The sequence below is a fragment of the Theropithecus gelada genome, chromosome 9 (genome assembly GCF_003255815.1).
Source record: "Theropithecus gelada isolate Dixy chromosome 9, Tgel_1.0, whole genome shotgun sequence".
In the NCBI taxonomy this organism is placed as follows: domain Eukaryota; kingdom Metazoa; phylum Chordata; class Mammalia; order Primates; family Cercopithecidae; genus Theropithecus; species Theropithecus gelada.
The window spans coordinates 6,106,075-6,127,601 of record NC_037677.1 but is presented as its reverse complement, the minus strand read 5'-3'; the positions used below and the strand labels follow the sequence as shown (position 1 = coordinate 6,127,601).

At 49.7% G+C, this 21,527-nt stretch overlaps 1 protein-coding gene across 4 annotated transcripts in view; it reads right to left on the bottom strand.

The window, feature by feature from the left end:
- The window catches only part of PFKFB3 (6-phosphofructo-2-kinase/fructose-2,6-biphosphatase 3), an 88,050-nt gene that overhangs the window by 26,639 nt on the left and 39,884 nt on the right, over positions 1 to 21,527 (bottom strand). For 2 of the 4 annotated variants that reach the window (XM_025395719.1, XM_025395720.1), the window contains exon 1: positions 3,211 to 3,668. The exons of the other annotated variants lie outside the window; for them this stretch is intronic. In XM_025395719.1, coding sequence (XP_025251504.1) covers positions 3,211 to 3,286 — 76 coding nt within the window. In that variant the 5' untranslated portion in view covers positions 3,287 to 3,668. Of the gene's footprint in view, positions 1 to 3,210; positions 3,669 to 21,527 lie in introns of those variants that run through there. 4 annotated transcript variants of the gene reach the window in all.

Below are 21,527 nucleotides of genomic sequence, written 5' to 3'. Positions count from 1 at the left end.
AAAGAAAGTTTGGTGCTTTAAAAGGCTGTCTTTTACCTGTTGTTTACAACCCTGCACTGGCCTGATCAATACCCCATTAGCTCCACTGATCATGGCAACTTCTGATTTAATGCCAAGTCCCAAGCACTGTCTGAGGACTCAGCCCAGTACCCAGGATCCCTCAGAACACAGAGGCTCTTGAATTTTAGTGATGAAGAACAGAAAGAAAAGTTAGACCTTGCCAGTCAAAAAGGTACTTCCTGCCCATTATGCTGACTCACAAATTCAATAAGTCGGCAGGAGTTACGGGATGCATGCGAAGGAAGCTACAGGTTTTGTAAGAAACATTTACCACCACATTGATGTAGCAATAGGGCATCCCGTTAATGTGCCTCCGAGGCAAGAATATAATGCAGCTTATCGATATAGTAGTTTTTGTTTTGTTGTTTTACTGTTCTTTGTCTATAAAAAGCAGTGTCCTAGACACCCTCCTTCAGCAATAAACCTCAGGGAGGCTGGGAATGGTGGCACATGCCTGTAACCTCAGCACTTTGGGAGGCCAAGGTGGGAGGATCACTTGAGGCCAGGAGTTCGAGACCAGCCTGAGCAACATGGCAAGACTCCATCTCTACGAAAAAAATTGTTTAAATTAGCCGGGTGTGGTGGTGCACACTTGAAGTTCCGGCTACTGGAGAGGCTGAGGCGGGAGTATCACTTGAGCCCAGGAGTTGGTGGTTACAGTGAGCTATGATCGTACCACTGCCCTCCAGCCTGAGTGACAGTGTGAGAATCCGCCTCAAAAATGAATAAATAAATAAATAATAAACCTCAGGGGACTCTGCTGCAGACCCCCAATGAGAAGGCCCCTTGTAAAGATGGCAACAGGTTTAGGAGAAAGAAAACCCACCCAGCTGGGCCTGGTGGCTCACGCCTATAATCCCAGCACTTTGGGAGGCTGAGGTGGGTGGATCACTTGAGGTCGGGAGACCAGCCAGGCCAACATGGTGAAACTCCGTCTTTACTAAAAATACGAAAATTAGCTGGGCATGGTGACGCACGCCTGTAACCCCAGCTTCTTGGGGGACTGAGGCACGAGAATTGCTTAAAACCTGGAGGCAGAGGTTGCAGTGAGATCACACCACTGCACTCCAGCCTCAGTGACAGAGTGAAAAACCATCTCAAAAAAAAAGAAAGGAAGAAAAACCCACCCAATGTCCCAAATGCCATTAGAGAATTAGGGGAGGGTGTCAGGAAAGATACCGAATAGAAATACCTTCTTCCCTCCATTCCAGTAAGAGATAAATGTGACTACATAAACAGACAGACACCACCACCTGAAATAAGGATGTGTGATACCCAGGTTGCAGATCTTGTTACAAGAAGGAATGTGTCTGAGACTAGACCCCAGAGCCACACAGGAGAATGCCAGCAGTGGGCGGGACAAGAGAATTAATCCCTGGGCTTTAGCCAACCTCCCACCCTCCAGCTCTGAATGATTCTGACAGGGATTCTTAGGCAAATCTCTCACTGCGTGCGAGACGTGCAGGTTGATGGGGTCTAACGGATCAGGAGCCAAGCCTGGAGGGAGAACGCCTTGGTGCATGCTGATGTTTCTCAAGATCACAACTGAACTGATGCCTACCCATCTCAGAACCCTGGAAGACATGAGACACTCCTCCCAGACCCACGGGCATACGCATACAATCACATGTATTTACATACATGGGACTAGCCTCCGTTACAGTTTACAAAGTGCTATAGATATAATACTTGTTTTATGCAAAAGTTGTTTCTGCATTTGGCCTTGCCCAAACCTCTCTGAGGATTTAAGAGCTGCATTCCACTCCACTTACAGGTTTTACACAAAGACAAGAGAACCATGGGCCATGCCAGTTCAAGCACATCTGACAGGGCTGGGCAACACACCTGCAGCCCCCAGTCCCGGGCTACCTCACCAAGAGGGGGAACAAGATCTCTCCTGAGGGCTACCCCAGAATCCTGAAGTCCAGCAGGGTGGATCTGCTGACGTCTCCACCCAGGGCACACCACGGGGGTGGGTGTGGGGAGAGGGGCAAGTCTGGATGAGGCCGGTGATTCAGACCGGGCAGGGCTCCAGAAGAGCTGTCAAGTCCCGCGGAGGACGTCCTAAGAAACGTGGTACCCGGGCCACCCTGCCAGCCGCCTGTGTTCACGCGCCTTCGGATAACCTGAAGCCACCTGGAGAGTTTGCACCTGGATCCCACGGTCACTGCTCAGGCTACGACCTGACCTGGGCAAAACAGCAGCAGGCGGCTCCCTGTCCAGTCCATGGGTGCTAGGGCGCATTACCTGGAGAGGCAGCGTCGCCTCTCTGCGCTGCCCACCTGCTCTTTTCCGCGGCGGCGCTCCGCAGCTGAGGTGGAGCTCGAGGTAACCGTCTCCCAAGCGATCGCAGGGTGGCAGGGGGAGACCGGCGGGGCGGGGCAGGGCAGGGCACTGCCAGCCAATTCCGAGCACTGGGGAGTGCGTGCGCCCGGGCCGCGTGGAGCAGCGCCAACTGTGCACTCACCAACCCCCCCGACCCTCCCGAAAGCCCGGGGCACAGGCGTGGCTCAAGGTGGCTCTCCTGGCGCCCCCAGCACTGGAGATGCGCGGAAGAGAGAGTGAAGAAGAGAGAAAGAGTTAAAAGCAGAAAGAAACACAGAGTGGGAGACGAAGGAGGTAGAAACAGAGAGAAAAACAGAAACATACATGTCGAAAGAGAAAACAGGACAGAGAAATAGGTTCTTAAGTGAAGCGAGGGGTCAGGAATGCATAGCAAGTGGGATGAGGAGATGGAAACAGGATGAGAGAGGAGATCGGACCGTGGAGAGGGGTGGAGGCGTGAGCGGCCGGGTCCTTGGGTTGAGCTCCGGCCGCGGACGCCCGGTACGGGGGTCGAGGACAGGGATCGCGGAGCATGTGGATCCCCTCACTCGCCTACCCAGGCGCGCGCGTTCCTCTGTCTCGGCGCATGCAGCCCGGCCCCGCGCACTCGCCGTTTCCGGGCCGGCGGGGCATCCACCGGTACAGGGCTACAGCGCCCCCGCCGCCCTGCCGAGGACGCGCAGCCCGCGGCCTCCGCCCCGCCCCGCCGGCGCGACCCGCACGGGCGCGCCCCCCGCAGAGGGGCGTCAGCACAAAGCCGCCCCACACAATGGCCCGGCCCAGCGCAGCGCGCCCTGCAGCCCGGCCCCACGCAGCTGCACTCACATCTGGGCAACGAGGGCCGGTGGTCCACGGGCACCCAGATCTTCTGCACCCGGCTCTGGGTCAGTTCCAACGGCATCTTCGCGGCTGTGCCCGACGGCCCACTTCCCAGGGCGGAGATCCCGACGCTGGCAGGAGAGCGGCCGCCGACCCCCGGAACAAAGGAGGAGAGGGGGGCGTGCGCCGGCGCGCGGCCGGGCGTTCCCTGCGCTGCCAGGGGAAACGTGCTTTGGGCTAAGTTCCGGACCCTTGCCGGTGCGGGGCTCGACGTGTGCTGCGAGGGGTGCGACGCTGGGGATGCCCGGCACCGCCGGCTCGTCCGCTCGGAAAGCTCTGGGATGCTCGGACGCAGTGACAGCCGCACTCCCGCCACCAGGCCCTGCCGCTCGCCTCCTCTCCGGCTCGGCTGGGATGCCCCACGCACCGCCGGCTTTTAAAGAATCCGGGCTGGCCGCAGACGCTCACGTCAGCCTCGGGGCGGGCCGCATTCCTTGGGTCCCAGCCCCCTTCCACGTGGGGAGGAGGGTGGGCGAGCCGGGAGGCGGCCTGCGGGCTCCCCCTGCGGGCCGGCGACGGCGGCGCACCAGCTCCTGCCGCCCAGCCCTGCTGAAGGTCCTGGCTGCTGTTATCCCCTCGTCCCGTTGTCCCTTCGGGACGTCTGGCGCAGCTTCCCCGAATAATTTCGGCCCCTCAACTCAACTGTGCTAGCCGGGAGGAGAGCAGCGATGCAGTCCTGCCCAGTGTGGACCGTGGACCCCGACCCGAATCCCTTGGGAAGTTGCTTAAAGTGCATCCTACCAGTGCAGCTCCTTTAGGGCCGTGGAGCCCTGATACTCCGCATTCCTAACACGCTCTGCGGGGCAGGCGCTGTCCAGGTAAGGACTTGGGCCAGGCTGCCCCCTGATAATACTCGTGAGCCCATCCCCCGCCACGACCCGGACCACCCGCGGAGAGGAAGCTTCCTTGACCCTCCTGCCTCACCCTGTCCACTTTGCTGAATCCCTTAGAAACCTGGACTTGAACTGAGCCTTGCTCCCCCTGCCCTAGCCCAAAGACTGGGAACCTTGAGAGGCCTGCGATGCTGGGCACGAGGAGGGGGCGGGAAAGCCCCAGGGAGCTGGACTGAAGTGGACTGGGGCTGGGGGCAGCTGGCATCTGGTTTTCACACTCACCATGCACACCATTCAATAAACCTTTATCGCCCCGAGTAGAAGAATGAATAAAACCAGACCCATTTCGATCTGCAATTCATTACCGAAGTCGCGGGAAAACTTGGGGGCGGCCCCTTATTATGCAGACTCCTAAAATTAACTCCATTAACTCCATTATCCTGCACACCCTGCAGCTCTGCCTCCCCACTTTTTGGTGTATGCGTGCCCCGTCTCCTTTCCCGGCCCTCACAGTTTGCACCAGCTCGCGACTTGTGACGGTCGTGCAGTCAGTCAGAGGCGTGCGGGGAAGATCTGGGCTGCTTTTGGTGGGGAACCGCCGCCTGCACCGGAGCACGACATGGATGTAATTTTTGCAAACGAAGCCTCAGTACAGGACCTCTGCGCCGCCTTGCAGAGAGGTGCACACTTGGCGCTGAGGCTGGGCTGTGATTGGAGGGAAGGCGGCGCTTGCTGAAATCTACACGGCGGCGGAAAACTCTGCGCAGAGGCTGCCACACGTCGCTCACGTCCCGCATGCTCCACAGGGAGGGCGCCCGCGCCCAGGCGGCGACCAGGGCTGCTCCCGCCCCGCGCGCCCGCCCCACCCGGGCCTCCACTCCTCCCGCCCCGCCGCCTGCCGAGGGGCCCCGGAACGCGCAACATCTGCCACCTGGCCTGTGCCCCGCCCCCCACCCCCCGCCTCGACCCCCACTCCGGCACCCCGCCCCGCGCGCCGCCCTCTCAGAGCCCCTGTTCCCGCGACAGCTTTGCTGACGGTCTGGTTTCCGCGCTCTGGCGGCTGTTCAGAAACCCGATGCGTTGCATTTAGACTTGTTTTCTGCAGTGGGAGCACATGCCAGAGGCGACACCCTAAACGCCCAGGGGAGAGTCCCACTCCACTCCTGAAATAAAAGCTGACCCGAAGAGGGAAACAGCAGGCAGCGAGCGCCCGCGCCACCGGGACGAGTCCCCGCCCTGGGGTTCGGGGGGATCGGGGAGGGCTGCAGGCTGCGTGCGGGGAGAGCGGCTGCACCCCTGCAAAGAGCGCCCGCGGTTCCTGGGGAATGACGGTGCACCTGAGCGCCCGCTGCTTGCCCACCAATTTTGCACACCTACAGGCCAGGCAAGCGGACCAGGGGGCCTTCTTCCACACTCCCTCCAAGCTTGCAACACATTGCTGGTTTCAGCTCACAGGGAGAGCAGAGAGATGGCGTCTGCCCCAGCAGAGGCACATCATTAATCTCTTGACCTAGATAACGCATCTGACAGCCGTCAGCTCTTAGGGCACAGGAAGTTGATGTCCCGGAGGTCCAGCTGAACTTTCGCAGACTGGGCACTTTTCCTTAAGGCGTTGCGAGTCTAGAGGGAAGACTACGTTCTTTCCCATTCGGCTCCTACACTTGCTATGCAGCAGGCAAAAGGAAGTTACTCAATCCCCCTCCTGCTCCTTACATCTAAGTGCAAACTGGGAGTGCGTGGGAGCAAGGACGAATGCACACTTGTTTTTGGTTTTGTTTTTTTAATGGCCAGCTAGAACTCCTGGCAACCTTTACAGCCCCAGGTAAGTTAGGGTAGAGCCCTCATGAGAGATGAAACTGCTTCACTACAAAATCACTTAGGAACAATCCAACTGCAACTGTATTCTGGTAATTTACTGGTTCCGAGTTTACTAGTTTGGACATCCTCCTAACTCCTTCCCTAGCTCTACTAGTACCCCATCTTCACCCCAAATATCCAACTACGGCTTCGCCAACTTCCCTGCTCCTAACCTATGTATCACAAAGGCGGTCCTTCAGAAAACACCCCCAATAATGTAAACGTTCCTCTAATACGATGATTCTTTTACAGCTACAATAACACCAAGGCTAGCGCAGATTGATGATTTCTCCTCGGTCATTGTCTCGGTCATTGTCCTAGAACCTATGAAAGATACAAGGAAACTTCAAGACTACCTAGTCAACCCCACTTGCTTTATGGGAAGAAGTAAAGGGAGTTGAGATTAGAAAAGTCAATGAACCAGGTCAGAGATCAAGAAAGCAAGCCAATTAGGAGCAGGGTTTGTCGGGTTTTTTTGTTTGTTTGTTTTTGTTTTTCCCTTCTACTTGACACAGACGCAGATAGATAGCTCCCTAGGAGACTCATTATAGGGCCACCCTAACCCCAGGGTGCTGAGTGGAATCCTAATTCAGCAGCTGATCAGGCTGATTCAGACTCACCCAGAACAACTGAGCTGTTTGGGAAGGAAAGATCAGAGAAGGACCTTCCGTGAGTAGAATGAGACATTAGCAGGGCAATTATTGAAAATGATCCTGGCCGGTGCAGATCCCAGCACTTTGGGTGGCTCAGGCGGACAGATTGCTTGAGCTCAGGAGTTAAGAGACCAGCCTGGGCAACATGAAACCCCATCTCTGGAAAAAAAAAAAAAAAAATTAAATAGCTGGGCGTGGTGGCTCCCACCTGTGGTCCCAGTTATTTTGGAGACTGAGGTTGGAGGATCACCTGAGCCCAGGAGGCAGAGGCTGCAGTGAGCTGTGATCGCACCATTGCACTCCAGCCTGGGTGACAGAGTGAGACCCTGTTGCGAAAAAAAAAGAAAAAAAAAAAAGTGCCTGGTGAAGTGCTCACATAGCTGAATTCACTGAGCTCAGTCCAGCCTTGAGGACAGTGGAGTGGTTTTTCTCCAGGATCACCTTTGTTCCCACACTTCTGTGCCAGCCAGTGTCATCTAACTCCTACAAGTGCTTCCAAATGCTGCTGTAACAACAAACACAAGCAACCGCATTTCCGTGATCCTGTGCCAGCCACAGCCAGGTTAAAACGTTTAAACCGAGCTAGGACCTACCCACTGCCCAGAGAGAGTGAGAGAGGTGACAAGCAGGGCAGGCTGGGAGCAATCAGAAGTTGCTCATTAGACACCAAGAGTCACTATTTGCTCCTGTGAAAAATCCCATGTATGAGGGAGGGAAGTGAGACACCAAACAAAACACTGAAAGCAAACCCTTCCATCATCACCAGCCAAAGACACGGGAGGGGGCTTTTATTTCAATAAATTATTTGTAACTCATACATGATTGGGAACAGAGACTGAGATGATCCACACAATGTCACATCAGGGATTCGAAAAAACAATTCATAGCATGCACATAGATGTTTATACCAGCTTTATTCATAACTGTTAAAATATGGAAACCACCAAGATGTCCTTTGGTAGGTAAATGGATAAATAAACTATGGAACATCCAGACAATGGAATATGATTCTATTCTAAAGAGAAATGAGCTATCAAGTCATGAAAAGACACGGAGAGGCCAGGTGCGGTGGCTCACGCCTGTAATCCCAGCACTTTGGGAGGCCAAGTTGGGCGGATCACTTGAGGTAAGGAGTTTGAGACCAACCTGGCCAACATGGCGAAACCTCATCTCTACTAAAAATACAAAAATTAGCTGGTTGTGGTGGTGCACACCTGTAATCCCAGCTACTTGGGAGGCTGAGGCACAAGAATCACTTGAACCCAGGAAGTGGAGGTTGCAGTGAGCCAAGATTGTGCCACTGCACTCCAGCCTGGGTGACAGAGCAAGACTCTGTCTCAAAAAAAGATTATTATTTTTCTACAAATATCATATACTTTTTTCTCCAATCTAGTGGACTTAGTGTCTCATTAGGTGGGTGTAAGGAGGATACGCAGCACATAGCCTGGCTCTGGGTGAAGTGACTCAAATTGCTCAACTTAAGTCCCAGCAAACCCTCCGGTAAGTTTCCATTTCCCTCTGCCCCGACCCTGTCACTCCATCTCCTTTAGGCATTTCTTTTTCTTTTCTTTTTTTTTTTTTTTTTGTTAACACGGAGTCTCGTGCTATCGCCCAGTTGGAGTACAGTGGTACCATCTCGGCTCACTGCCACCTCTGCCCCTCACATTCAAGCGATTCTCCTGCCTCAGGCTCCTGAGTAACTGAGATTACAGGCTTGCGCCACCATACTCGGCTAAATTTTTTTTCGTATTTTTAGTAGAGATGGGGTTTCACCATGTTGGCCAGTCTGGTCTTGAACTCCTGACCTCAGATGATTTATCTAAGTAAATTGTTCCAGAAAATAGAAAAGAATAAAAGCAACTCTAGTCATTTCTGAGGCTAGCATAACCTTGATTGGTAAAACAGAAAGTAAAAGAAAAGGAAACTTAAAGTTCATTTTATTTATGACAGACAGAGCTATAAGATTCCTATGTAAAATATTAGATGGTGAGAGCCAACCATATACAGTTGACCCTTGAACAACACATTTGAATCACATGGGCCCACTTACTTTCTCCTGCCTCTGCCGGCTCTGAAACAGCAAGACTAACCCCCTCTTCCTCCTTCCCAGTCTACTCAGCATGAAGGCAACAGAGATGAAGACCTTTATGAGGATTCACTTCCACTTTAGGAATAATGAATATGGTTTCTCTTCCTTAAAAAAAAAAAATTATAAAAGATGTGGAGGATGGCTTGGGCTTTTTGTGTACTTCTCAAAAGTTTTAAGATGTCCTAATTTATTGGTCAAGCAAAAGAAGAAGAAAAGAAACACAGTCACGTGTTGCCTAATGATGGGGATGTGTTCTGAGAAATGCATCACTAAGCACTTTTGCATTGTGCAAACATCACAGAGTGAACTTACACAAATCTAGATGGCAGAGCCTACTACACATCTAGGCGACATGGTACAGCCTGTCGTTTCTAGGCTACAAATCTGTACAGCATGTGACTATGGAATACTGTAGGCAACTGTAACACAATGGTAGGTATTTGTATATCTAAACATAGAAAAGGTACTGTAAGGCCGGGTGCTGTGGCTCGCGCCTATAATCCCAGAACTTTGGGAAGCCAAGGTGGGTGGATCATCTGAGTTCAGGAGTTCGAGACCAGCCTGACCAACATGGTAAAACCCCGTCTCTACTAAAAGTACAAAAATTAGCTGGGCATGGTGGTGGGGACCTATCATCCTAGTTACTCGGGAGGCTGAGTCAGGACAATCACTTGAACCCAGGAGGCGGAGGTTGCAGTGAGCCGAGATAGCGCCATTGCACTCCAGCCTGGGAGACAGAGCAAGACTCCGTTTCAAAATAATAATAATAATAAAAATTAGAAGTACAGTAAAAATGCAGTATAAAAGATTAAAACAAGTCAGGTACGGTGGCTCAGGCCTATAATCCCAGCACTTTGGGAGGCTGAGGTGGGGAGGATTGCTTAAGGACAGGGGTTTGAGACCAGCCTGGGCAACACAGCAAGACCCCATCTGTGATGGTGAATATTGAATGTCAAGTTGATTGGATTGAAAAATGCAAAGTATTCTTCCTGGGTGTGTCCATGAGGGTGTTGTGAAAGGAGATTAACATTTGAGTCAGTGGACTGGGAGAGGCAGAGCCACCCTCAGTCTGGGTGGGCACCATCTAATCAGCTGCCAGCATGGCCATAGCAAAAGGAGGCAGAAGAACGTGGCAAAACTAGACTGGCTGAGTCTCTGAGCCTACATCTTTCTCTTGTGCTGGATGCTTGCTGCCCTCAAACATCGGACTCCACGTTCTTCAGCTTTGGGACTCTTGGACCTTTGACCACAGACTGAAGGCTGCACTGCTGACTTCCCACTTTTGAGGTTTTGGGACCTGGACTGACGTCCTTGCTCCTCAGCTTGCAGACGGCCTATTGTGGACCTCACCTTGTGATTGTGTGAGCCAATACTCCTTAATAAACTCCCCTTATAAATACATCTATCCTATTAGTTCTGTCCCTCTAGAGAACCCTGACTAATCCACCACCTCTACAAAAAAAATAATACAAAAAATTAGCTGGGTGTGGTGGCAGGTGCCTGTTGTCCCAGCTACTTGGGAGGCTGAGGTGGAAGAATCGCTTGAACCCGGGAGGTGGAGGTTGCAGTGAGTTGTGATTGCGCCACTGCACTCCAGCCTGGGCGACAGAGCGAGACCCCGTCTCAAAAAAAAAAAAAACAAAAAGGCAAGCTCACGAGGCAGCACCCTGCCCGCGCTGTCTCATGTGCCTTGGCTCTCAATATCTCTCCCGCCCTCTCCCCCAAATAGTGTTTATCCTTACGAAAGCAAAAGAGGAAGGCGAGCCAGAAAGCTTGATTCTGGAAAATTCCTTTCAAAGTCTTGAAAACAAGGGGCCGGGTAGAGTAGAAAAAAAGCAGGATGTTGGAACCTGCAACCGTGCCACATTAAATAGTGACGGGCCTCACCTCTCCAAAGGAGACCAGCATCTGTCATGAGAATAAGTGAATGGAAAATAGACGGAGAAACTCACATATCACACCACCTTGGCTCTGCCAGAGTAGCCAGTACAGTAGCCCGAATTCTCCCTTCTCTGCCTCACCACACACAATGGCCCCTAACTCCCACCTACCTTCTCCCACAAGAGAATTCTGCAGGGAGCCCCCCCAAATACTCTCTGCTGGCAGTTGTGATCCTCCTGGAAGCGAACCACGTTTATCTGCATTCTCTTACCAGTTTGGTTGGTGACTCAGTGTCCCCGGGTGCACTGCCAAAACCAACTTCTAGAGTCTGAGTCCTGGGCCACAGTGACCCCATGCAGACGTGGCCAGCCACCCAGGAGGCATGTCGGGGATGCAGGGGCCCTTGGACACCTGGATCTTGCTTGTTTTCATGCTAAGCCATGGAACTGTGACCTAGAACACGAGTAGCTTTGTTTCTTGCCAGACAATTTCTCAGTATTGTGCAGATCCAGACACAACAAGATGAAGAAAACTCTAGACGTTGGTGAGGCCCAGATAAACCAATGGAACAGCCCTGGGCAAAACCCCATTTGGGGTAGGGGAAACATGGCCATGACTAATCCCTAAACCATCCCGCCCCATGTGTCCTGTCCAAGGGTCTTCTATGACCCTGACACCACCTTCTTCCAGATCATGGATGGAAAAGGAACAGGAGGCGGGGTGCAGTGGCCCACGTCTGTAATCCCAGCACTTTGGGAGGCTAAGGCAGGCAGATCACTCGAGCTCAGGAGCTCGAGACCAGACTGACCAATGTGGTGAAACCCCGTCTCTACAAAAAAATACAAAAATAAGCCGGGTGTGGTGCCTGTAATCCCAGCTACTCAGGAGGCCAAGGCAGGAGAATAGCTCGAACCTGGGAGGTGGAGGCTGCAGTGAGCCGAGATTGGGCCACTGCATTCCAGCCTAGGTGATAGAGCAAGACTCAGTCTCAAAAGAAAATAAAAAAGAAAAGGAACAGGAGCAGAAGCCCATCCTTGCCATAAGAAGAGTGTTGGTGTTCTACGCCCTTCACAAAGTGAAACTCTAAGTTCTGCACTAAGCAAACTGTACAAAGGGTAAATCAGGTGGTCACTCCAAGGGCCTTGAAAGCTCTCAGGCCAGCTTCCCACTGAATCCACAAACCCCTGTTGAAAAGTCCTATGATCCTCAGCTTGAACCCCTGGCTCTTTGGCTCCAAGCTGTTTGCTCCATTATTAGATGACACTACTGGCTAAAAAGGCGTTGCTTATACTGAGCTGAGCTGATCTTCCTGGAACATACTCCCTTGTCTCTTTCTGTTGCTGGACATGGGGTAAGCCTACACCCCTCCTCCAACAACAGGTGCTCGCCCTCAAATGTTTGAAAGCAGCTGTCACGTCCCATTGAAGCACGCATCCTCCAGGCTAAGGAGCCCGCTCAGGGACTTTAGCGCAGCAGAAACATTGTTTTCAAGAGTCTGTGCAATTCACTAAAGAGTGAATTCATCTTGTGATGTCAAGAGCTGAATTAAGCAGGGACTCAAAAGCAATTCCAGGGAACCTCTGCATATCTAGGTTTAGAGAATCAATCGTGATGAACCAGGCTTGTCTTATCTCCAAAGCTTATTCAATAGAAATGGGAGGGCAAGACAGTGACTGCAGTGTGTGGCTGGGGACATTGTTTGGGAGTTAGGAACCCCAACCCGGGTTCTGATCCTCTCTACACCTTGTCTAGACCTCTGCTCCCTTATCTGTCTAAGCATCTCTTCCACTTCCCAAATGGCAGACACCAATAGTTCCCATTGCTCTCAATGAAATACAAATATTAATAGAAACCTGCGAGTAATCATTAAGTTGACTATAGGCAACTTAGAAACAGGGACAGCTGTTCATCTTTGAATCACCAGATCCTACCACAGTGTCCGATACGGAGAAGGTGTTCAATCTATGCTTGCTTGATGAATGAATGTTTACATTTGCAGCAATTCAACTCATCGATACATAATCCCTTTTTGTTTTGTTTCTTTGAGACAGGGTCTGGCTCTGTTGCCCAGACTGCAGTGCACTGGTACAATTATACAAACTCTAGTGCAGCTCAAACTGTCCTCCCACTTCAGCCTCCCAAGTATCTGGGATTATGGGCGCATGCCACCACGCTCAGCTAATTTTTATATTTTGTTTTTGTAGAGACAGGGGTCTCATTATGCTGCCCAGGTTGGTCTCAAACTCCTGGCCTCAAGCAAATCTCCTGCCTTTCAAAGTGCTGAGATTACAGACATAAGCCACCATGTCCAACCTCAATATATGATCCTAAGTAGGAGCGAGTACTGGCGCACATAATAAGCTGGAAGCAGTTTTCCTAAATCCTGCAGGGCTCCGAGGTGGACAGACAGCCATTCATAGTAAAACTATCTGTAGAATGAGAACAGCAGCCCCATCTACCTCAAGAGGTCATTACGAAGACCAAATTGGATATAAGCAAAAGCACTTTTGGAAAAACTATGAAGTATTAGGTTAACCAATCCCTAGATGAGCACTTTTTGTTAACTGTGCAAGCCCACCCCAGATGTCTGAACAGATTCCCTCTGCTCTTGGCTGCTCTATGATTTGGTCTTCACCCCTTGGTTTCCCCAGCAGATCAGTGACATCCCCCAACATACACACACACACACACACACACACACACACACACACACACACACACGGGTGAGGGGGAGAGTCAATGTCAAAACAACGGAGTTTCCTAACCCAGGACTGGGGAGAACAGAAACTGGAACCCAGATCACATTCTGCTGGGTATGGGAAGCGTGCCTGGGTGACCCGCAGGGGCCAGGCTCTGTGTGGCAAGGCCAGCCCATGAATGCCGTGTAGACACATGCTGTGGAGCAACCCTAGGCTGGCAAGCCACAGCTGGCACCTCTCCCTGCTCTGTTCCCCTCACAGTTCTGCCTTCTCCCAGGGGAAAACATTCTAAAAATAGAGCCAAATCAAGCCAAAAAAAAAACAAAAACAAAAACAAAAAAAGAACGGGCAGGTTTTGGACAGCAATGCTGGCTGCTGACGAGATGCTGGGAAACCTCCCGGCTGGGCTGGATCAATGTGTAGGGTTCAAATGAGAGAATGGGACGGTCTGTAATCACCAGTGTTGAGACTGGATCATGTTCCCTTCTGTGTACTCCTCCTCAGGAAGCAGTGTGTGTGTGTGTGTGTGTGTGTGTGTGTGTGTGTGTGTGTCTACTGGGGAATGTCATTGATCTGCTGGGTAAATCAAGGGGTGAAGGCCAAATTATAGAGCAGCCAAGATCAGAAGAACTCTATTCAGACATCTGGGGTGGGCCTGGACAGTTAAAAAAATGCTCATCTAGGGATTGATTGAATACTGTTTTTCCAAGAGTGCTTTTGCTCATATCCAATTCGGTCTTCATAAACTCATATATCCCCAGGGAACGGCGACCAGGGTGTCCGAGCCACCTGCAAACCATCCCTGTGAGAAACGGCTAAAGAACAAGACGGGAGAAAGAACAAGGCTGTGAGAGGAGATGGAGACACTGACGAAGGCACGGGGGTTGTCCTGCATCGCGTTGCTCCTGTGAACAGAAACCAGATGCTGATTTGAAGGCAGAAGGAGATGCCTTCCCTGTACAGTGGACAGCGGTGGGCCAGAGAGATGGCAAATGCAGCAGCCAGATGCCTACCTGTCAGAACCATCCCAGAGGGACTTTCCCAACAGCCGCAAATCAGACTCGCTGGCCGCTGACTAGTCCTGCACATAAGGATCCTGTGATTCTAGGCGGGGCCTGAGCCCCCATCCCAGCTCTGCCTCTCAGCAACTCTGTGACTTTGCACAACACACTGTTCTGCACCTCAAGTTCAGAATGATCTCGGGGTTCTTCTCTGTGTAAAAGTCTCTGAGTCTAAAACTGCTATATTAAGTGAAACTGCTAATGTAACAGTTAGGCATACATTTGACCCACTTGCGTAGTCCAGGGGCTAGGAGCCCTAGATTGGGTGGGACATTCCTTCGTCAAGACCCTTGGTATGCAATGGGTCTTGAGCAGTCCCTGCTGGTGGGGATGCAGAGTGTGATATGGGGTTCACACCCCAAGTAGAAATAGTTCTGTTTCAATTTCTAATTTCTTAATCAATCAATGTATTTTTAACAAATGTATCTTTAAATAATCTTCCTGTGACAGCCTTCAGTGTTCGGCCACTTGACAGCTTGAAACAGATTTAATCTTTGTTATTTAGTATGTCATGTACACCCATAATTGATCACTGTTGAAAGACAGGAAGCTGGCTGGGTGTGGTGGCTCACTCTTGTAATCCCAGCACTTTGAGAGGCCGAAGAAGTGGGAGGATCACTTGAGCCCAGGAGTTTGAGACCAGCCTGGCCAATATGCGAAACTCCATCTCTACAAAAACTACAAAAATTAGCTGGACATGTTGGTGGGCGCCTATAATCCCAGCTACTCAGGAGACTAAGGCACCAGAATTCCTTGAACTGGGGAGGCGGAGGTTGCACTGAGCCAAGATCACACCACTGTCCTACGGCCTGGGTGACAGAGCAAGACCCTATCTCCAAAATAAGTAGAGACAGGAAGCACAAAAGCTCCTGATGTTGAAACAGAAGTTAATGGGAAGATGATGTGGATGTGTCAAGAAAGACACGAGGCTATTCTAAAGGGTTCCCCACTGGCCAAATCTGGTACAATCTGTTTTGTTGTGTTTTTCCTTGTTTGTTGGTTGGTTTGTTTTTGTAGAGATAGGGTCTCACTATGTTGCCCAGGTTGGTCTCAGATTCCCAGCCTCAAGCAATCCCCCCTGCCTCAGTCTCCCAAAGTGCTGGATTATAGGCATGAGCCACTGCACCCAAAATCTTGTACAATGTGAACACAAAATGAACACTGATAGTAATAGACTATAACCTGGAGAAACACAGGAACCCATAAACCCACTCAACTGTGGACACAATGAATGAAGGAATGTTTGCAGGAGATGGGAAAGCTTTTCCTTAGGGTAGAATCTCAACAAATAAGTATAGAAGGAATGATGGCATCTGTGGGTCATCCCTGGGTAATCACTGCAGGAATAATTGTTTCACACAAGAATCACCAAGCGGGTGGAAGCTTGATAACAAACAAGATATTTGCAGCTGGGCGTGGTGGTTCACGCCTGTAATCCCAGCACTTTGAGAGGCTGAGGCGGGTGGATTACTTGAGGCCAGGAGTTTAAGACCAGCCTGGCCAACATGGTGAAACTCCATCTCCACTAAAAATATAAAAATTAGCTGGGCGTCGTCGTGGGTGCCTGTAATCCCAGCTACTCGGGAGGCTGAGGCAGGAGAATCTCTTGAACCTGGGAGGTGGAGGTTGTAGTGAGCAGAGATCGCACCACTGAACTCCAGCCTGGGTGACAGAATGAGACTGTCTCCCCAAAAAAAAAAAGTTAACCTCACCATCACCAGTCTAGTCTGTGACGGGCACATCACTACCACTCAAGCATCCCTGCCAAACACACAGAACTTAAAGCTAATTAGAAAGAAGAAACAGATGGACCCAAGTTGCGGGACATTCTAAAAAATAAGTGACCTGACTCTTGAAGAGATATGTGCACACCTATGCCCATTGCAGCATCATTCACAATAGCAAAGAGGTAAAGCAACCAAAGTGTCCATCGACAGATGAATGGATGAGTCAACTGTGGAATTTACAGACAATTGAATATTAGCCTTAAAAAGGAAGGAAATCCATCACAGCTACACCAGAGGTCAACCTTAAGGACATTTTGCTAAGCGAAGCAGGCCAGATACAGAAAGAAAAGCACTGTATGATTCTGCTTACACAAGGTCAATACAACAGATTCACAGAAACAGAAAGCAGAACGGTGGCTGTCAGGGGCAGGGGGTTGGGGAAATTAGGAATTGTTGTTTACTGGGCGCAGAGTTTCAGTTTTATAAGATGACAAGGTTCTAGAGATCTATTGCACAATGGCGTGAATATACCTAACACTACTGAACTGTACATTTAAAAATGGTTGAGATGGTAAATTTTGTGTCATTTTTATCACATTTTAAACTTTTTTTTAAAAATGTTTTTAAAAAATCAGTGCCTGCACTTTTCAAAAATACAAAGGCCACGAGAGGCAGGAAAGAGTGAGGACACACTAGATGATAAGCTTGTGAACCTGGAGGAAACATTGGATCACTCAAAATGTTGTTCTTGATTTTGCTAAAGGTAAAGAGCGGTAATGGGAAAATTGGTGAGACCTGAAGTTTGCATATTCGATAACAGAACTGTATCAGCGTTGATATCCTGATTTCAATCATGATACTGCTTGTTTTGAGGAAATACAGCCTGAAGTATTTAGGGGCAAAGGGGCATCATGTCTGCATCTCTCAAATGGTTCAGAAAAAAAATGGGGGGCAGGCGCGACGTGTATTTCTGTCTGTCATCACACACACACACACACACACACACACATCCATATAAATATATTTTCTCTTCTTCTTTATGAGACAGATATATATATGAGTATATATATGTAGGTAGGTAAATGGATGGATAGCTAGATGATAGATAGATAGATAGATAGATAGATAGATAGATAGATAGATAGATAGATAGAAATGGAGAGGGAAAGAATGATAGAGTCAAATGGTAACACTTGCAGAATCTGGAAGAGAGTGCTATGGGAACACTTTGCACTAGTTTTGCAACTTTTCTGTAAGTGTGGAATTATTTCAAAACAGCTAAAACTCAAAAACGTTAAAGTTCATGAGAAGTATAAATGGTAATAATTCTGCACATTCACCTCAAAAGGATGATCCTCAGTTTTGGAAGGTGCATATTTCCGAGCAAAATTCTTACCTTTTTTAAACCCATCTTAGATTATGGCAGCTAAAAATTCTTATTTTGAATCAACAATGAATCAAGACATCACTAATATTTCAAACACCAATGCTGAAAGATAACAACAAATACATCTAATTTGACTTTCCATTTGCTGACAACAAAAGACCTGCCAAACGTGCAATGAGTAATTTGTAGAGACGCAGCCTAGAGTAGTTGCCTAAACTTCTCCCATCTCATCACTTACTGTACACGAGACAGCGTAATATACACCACACTGCACCTTTACACTATTTAAATACCAAACTACTACTGGCAGTAAGAGGAAGTGAGAGAGAACAAAAAGGCACTTGGCCTTTTCACTTTTTCTTTTCTTTTCTTTTTTTTTTTTTTTTTTGAGACAAAGTATCACTCTGTGGCTCAGGCTGGAGCGCAGTGGTGCAATCTCAACTCAGTGCAACCCCCACCTCCTGAGTTCAAGCAATTTACCTGCCTCATTCTCCCAACCAAGTAGCTGGGATTACAGGCACCTGCCACCATGCCCAGCCTTTTTTTTTTTTTTTTTAGTAGAAACAGGGTTTCACCATGTTAGCCAGGCTGGTCTCAAACTCCCGACCTTCAGTGATCGGCCCGCCTTGGCCTCCCAAAGTGCTGGGATTGCAGGTATGAGCCGCTGCGCCTGGCCGCCTTTTCACTTTTGAGACAACTTTCCAGAAGTCCATCCCGTACTTCCACACTGGTCTCCCTGGCCAGCTTCAGTCCTGGCGGCACACCTCCCTGCAAATGCACGGAGGCAACGTAGCCTCTCAGCTGGGCAACTGCCTGGGATTCTGCTACTGAGGAAGCAGGGAGAAGGGGTATTGGGGGATGCCAGCAGTCTCAGCCACAGTATCTTCTTCCTATAACATGCTTTTTCAACAAGCACCTTCTAAAAGACAGCCTTTTATTATAAAAAGAATGAAAAAAGGCTAGGTGCAGTCGCTCACGCCTGTAATCACAGCATTTTGGGAGGCTGAGGAGGGAGGATGGCTTGAGGCCAGGAGTTTGAGACCAGCCTGGGCAGCATAGCAAGACCCCATGTCTACAAAAAAATGAAAAAAATTTTAAGAGTGAGAAAAGATACTAGACTTTGCAACCAGACAAGACCATGATGTTTATACATTTAATCTCCAATCCACATACACAATGCCATTCTTGAAATGATCTGTGAAAAATTCAGTTTCCCTTGATAACTAAATATCATGTAGTAATAACAAAAGAAAGGTGAAGCTGAATTTCACTTTATGTGGGGGCACTGTTCACTGGTATACCTGCGACCACTCCACAATGCTCAGCTGAATGAACCTTGATTGGCTAATGGAGGGAGACGGAGACCCCCAATTTCAGAAAAAGTTATCTTCCATTCCATCCACAGGAATGAGGCGTCATTGGGCCCATCTACCCTCTTTGCTGAGGACGCGACATGATGTGGTCATGTGATTAGTTCCACGGGGTTAAGCCACTGCTGGTCCAGGATCCAGTACCTTACAGCCAAAAGCATCCCTAACTGTGAAGTATATTATGAATATCATTAAAATTCTAACTTTCTAATTAGAATATTAATAATAAAATAAAAAACAAAATAGTTTTATTTATAATCATTTCTCTATCATATACCACCGAAACCACCACCAAACACCTTCCTATTCTGGCCTTGCTGTATCTCTGACAGCCAGGGTCACCAGCAGTTCTACTGGGGCCACCAAGGTTCCTGCTCTTCCCTATCAGCAACACTTTATACCACTGGGAGATGGGCTCGAGTTCTTAAAACTGGAGGAGGGGGGCCGGGCACAGTGGCTCATGCCTATAATCCCAGCACTTTGGGAGGCTGAGGCAGGTGGATCACCTGAGGTCAGGAGTTCAAGACCAGCCTGGCCAACATAGCGAAACCCCGTCTCTACTAAAAATACAAAAATTAGCCAGGCATGGTGGCACACACCTGTAATCCCAACTACTCAGGAGGCTGAGGCAGGAAAATCGCTTGAACCTGGGAGGCAGAAGTTGCAGTGAGCCGAGATTGCACCGTTGTATTCCAGCCTGGGTGACAAAAGCGAAACTCCATCTCAAAAAAAAAAAAAAATTGGAGGAGGGAAGGAAGTACTGATCTGGTATAACTGGGTGAGGGCCTGAGTGCCAGGTAGTGACCTGGCTGAGCCCCTGGCTGGACCACAGATCCAGCAGCACCCGGTGGAAAAGGGGCGAGACCAGAGGTGAGCCGATGGGAGACCCTGGCGTCCCTCTGCCGTCTCCTTGCCCCGGCGGTGGCCTGTTTCTATGGCGTGCTCTCTTTATCCTTGTCAAAACGTGTTTTCAGAAAAGAATGTGACCCTCACTTATGTGAAGTTATCAATGACTGATAAACAGCTTAGTGGCTAACCCTCCTGCCATTGTGAGTAAGCGGATGAGCGGAACCAGCTCAGAACAGCCCACCCCAAGGGGCCTTGTAAAGAGATTATGGAGGGAGCCAGCAGTTCTTTCTGTAATCCACCCCCAGCAGAGGGATCAAAGGAGAGGAGCAGGGAAAGAACTGAGAGTCCTTGTGGGCAGAGAGCGATGTGTCTCAAGGCCACAGAGGCCCTCGTGCGGCATGTCGTGGTCACCCGAGTGCTTCTTCCTCTAGTGTCCTCATGGAAATAACTGGGTCTCCTGGTGATTTAATCAGGGTTTTTTGTTTTTGTTTTTTTTTTGGTCAGGTTTCAATAAATTGAGATCCAGGCTAATTTGCTAAATAATCTGGGGAGAGAAAAAGAGTGAACACGGGAAGTTGCTGGCTAAGTCTGACCATGATGGAGATCAGGGGTTCCCAATACCCGTGGCACATAAGAGCCACGAGGGAGGCCGGCAGACTGCCTCACCCCTATAACCCCAAAACTTCGGGACGCCGAGATGGGAGGATCAACTGAGCCCAGGAGTTTGGGACCAGCCTGGGCAACATAGCTAGACACTCTCTCTTAAAAAAAAAAAAAAAAAAAGGCCAGGCATGGTGGCTCACACCTGTAATTCCAGCACTTTGGGAGGCCGAGGCAGATGGATCACCTGAGGTCAGAAGTTCAAAACCAGCCTGGCCAATGTGGTGAAACCCCCATCTCTACTAAAAATACAAAAATTAGCCAGGCATAGTGGTGGGAGCCTGTAATCCCAGTTACTCAGGAGGCTGAGGCAGGATAATCGCTTGAACCTGGGAGGTGGAGGTTGCAGTGGGCCAAGATCGTGCCTTTGCACTCCAGCCTGGGTGACAAGAGCGAGACTCATCTCAAAAAATAAAAAACAAAAAAAAGAATCACCAAGGAACTTTAAAACTACCCATTGTGTCAACCCCATCCCAGACTGATTAAATGAGAATTGCCAGGATGGGGCTTTTGGTGGTGCAATGTTTGAAAAGCTTCTCCAGGCTGGATGCAGTAGCTCACACCTGTAATCCTAGCTTTGCTGGGCTGAGGCAGGCAGATCACCTGAGATCAGGAGTTCGAGACCAGGCTGGCCAACATGGTGAAACCCCATCTCTACTAAAAATACAAAAATTAACCGGGCTTGGTGGTGGGTGCCTGTAAACCCAGCTACTCTGGAGGCTGAGGCACAAGGATTACTTGAACCCAGAAGGCGGAGGTTGCAGTGAGCCGAGATGGCGCCACTGCACTCCAGTCTGGGTGACAGAGCGAGATTCAGTCTCAAAAGTAAAATAAAATAAAAAACAAAAAGCTTCTCCAGTGATGTTCATGCCTATCATGTAAAGATTCCGGCTTTTGAAACTATATATACATATAATTATTTATATATTATATATGCGCATATATATACATATAGTTTTTTTTTTTTTTTTTTTGGACCAGGCTGTTCTCGAACTCCTGACCTCATACGGCCAGGCTGGTCTCAAACTCCTGACCTCAGGTGATTCACCCGCCTCAGCCTCCCAAAGTGCTGGGATTACAGGCATGAGCCACCACGCCAGGCCAGATTCCAGTTTTCGCCACCATCTACCATGGTGCCAGCTACATGCCCAGCCTCAGGCTGGGGTTGGGGCACCTGACTGCAAGTATTCTTTTCCT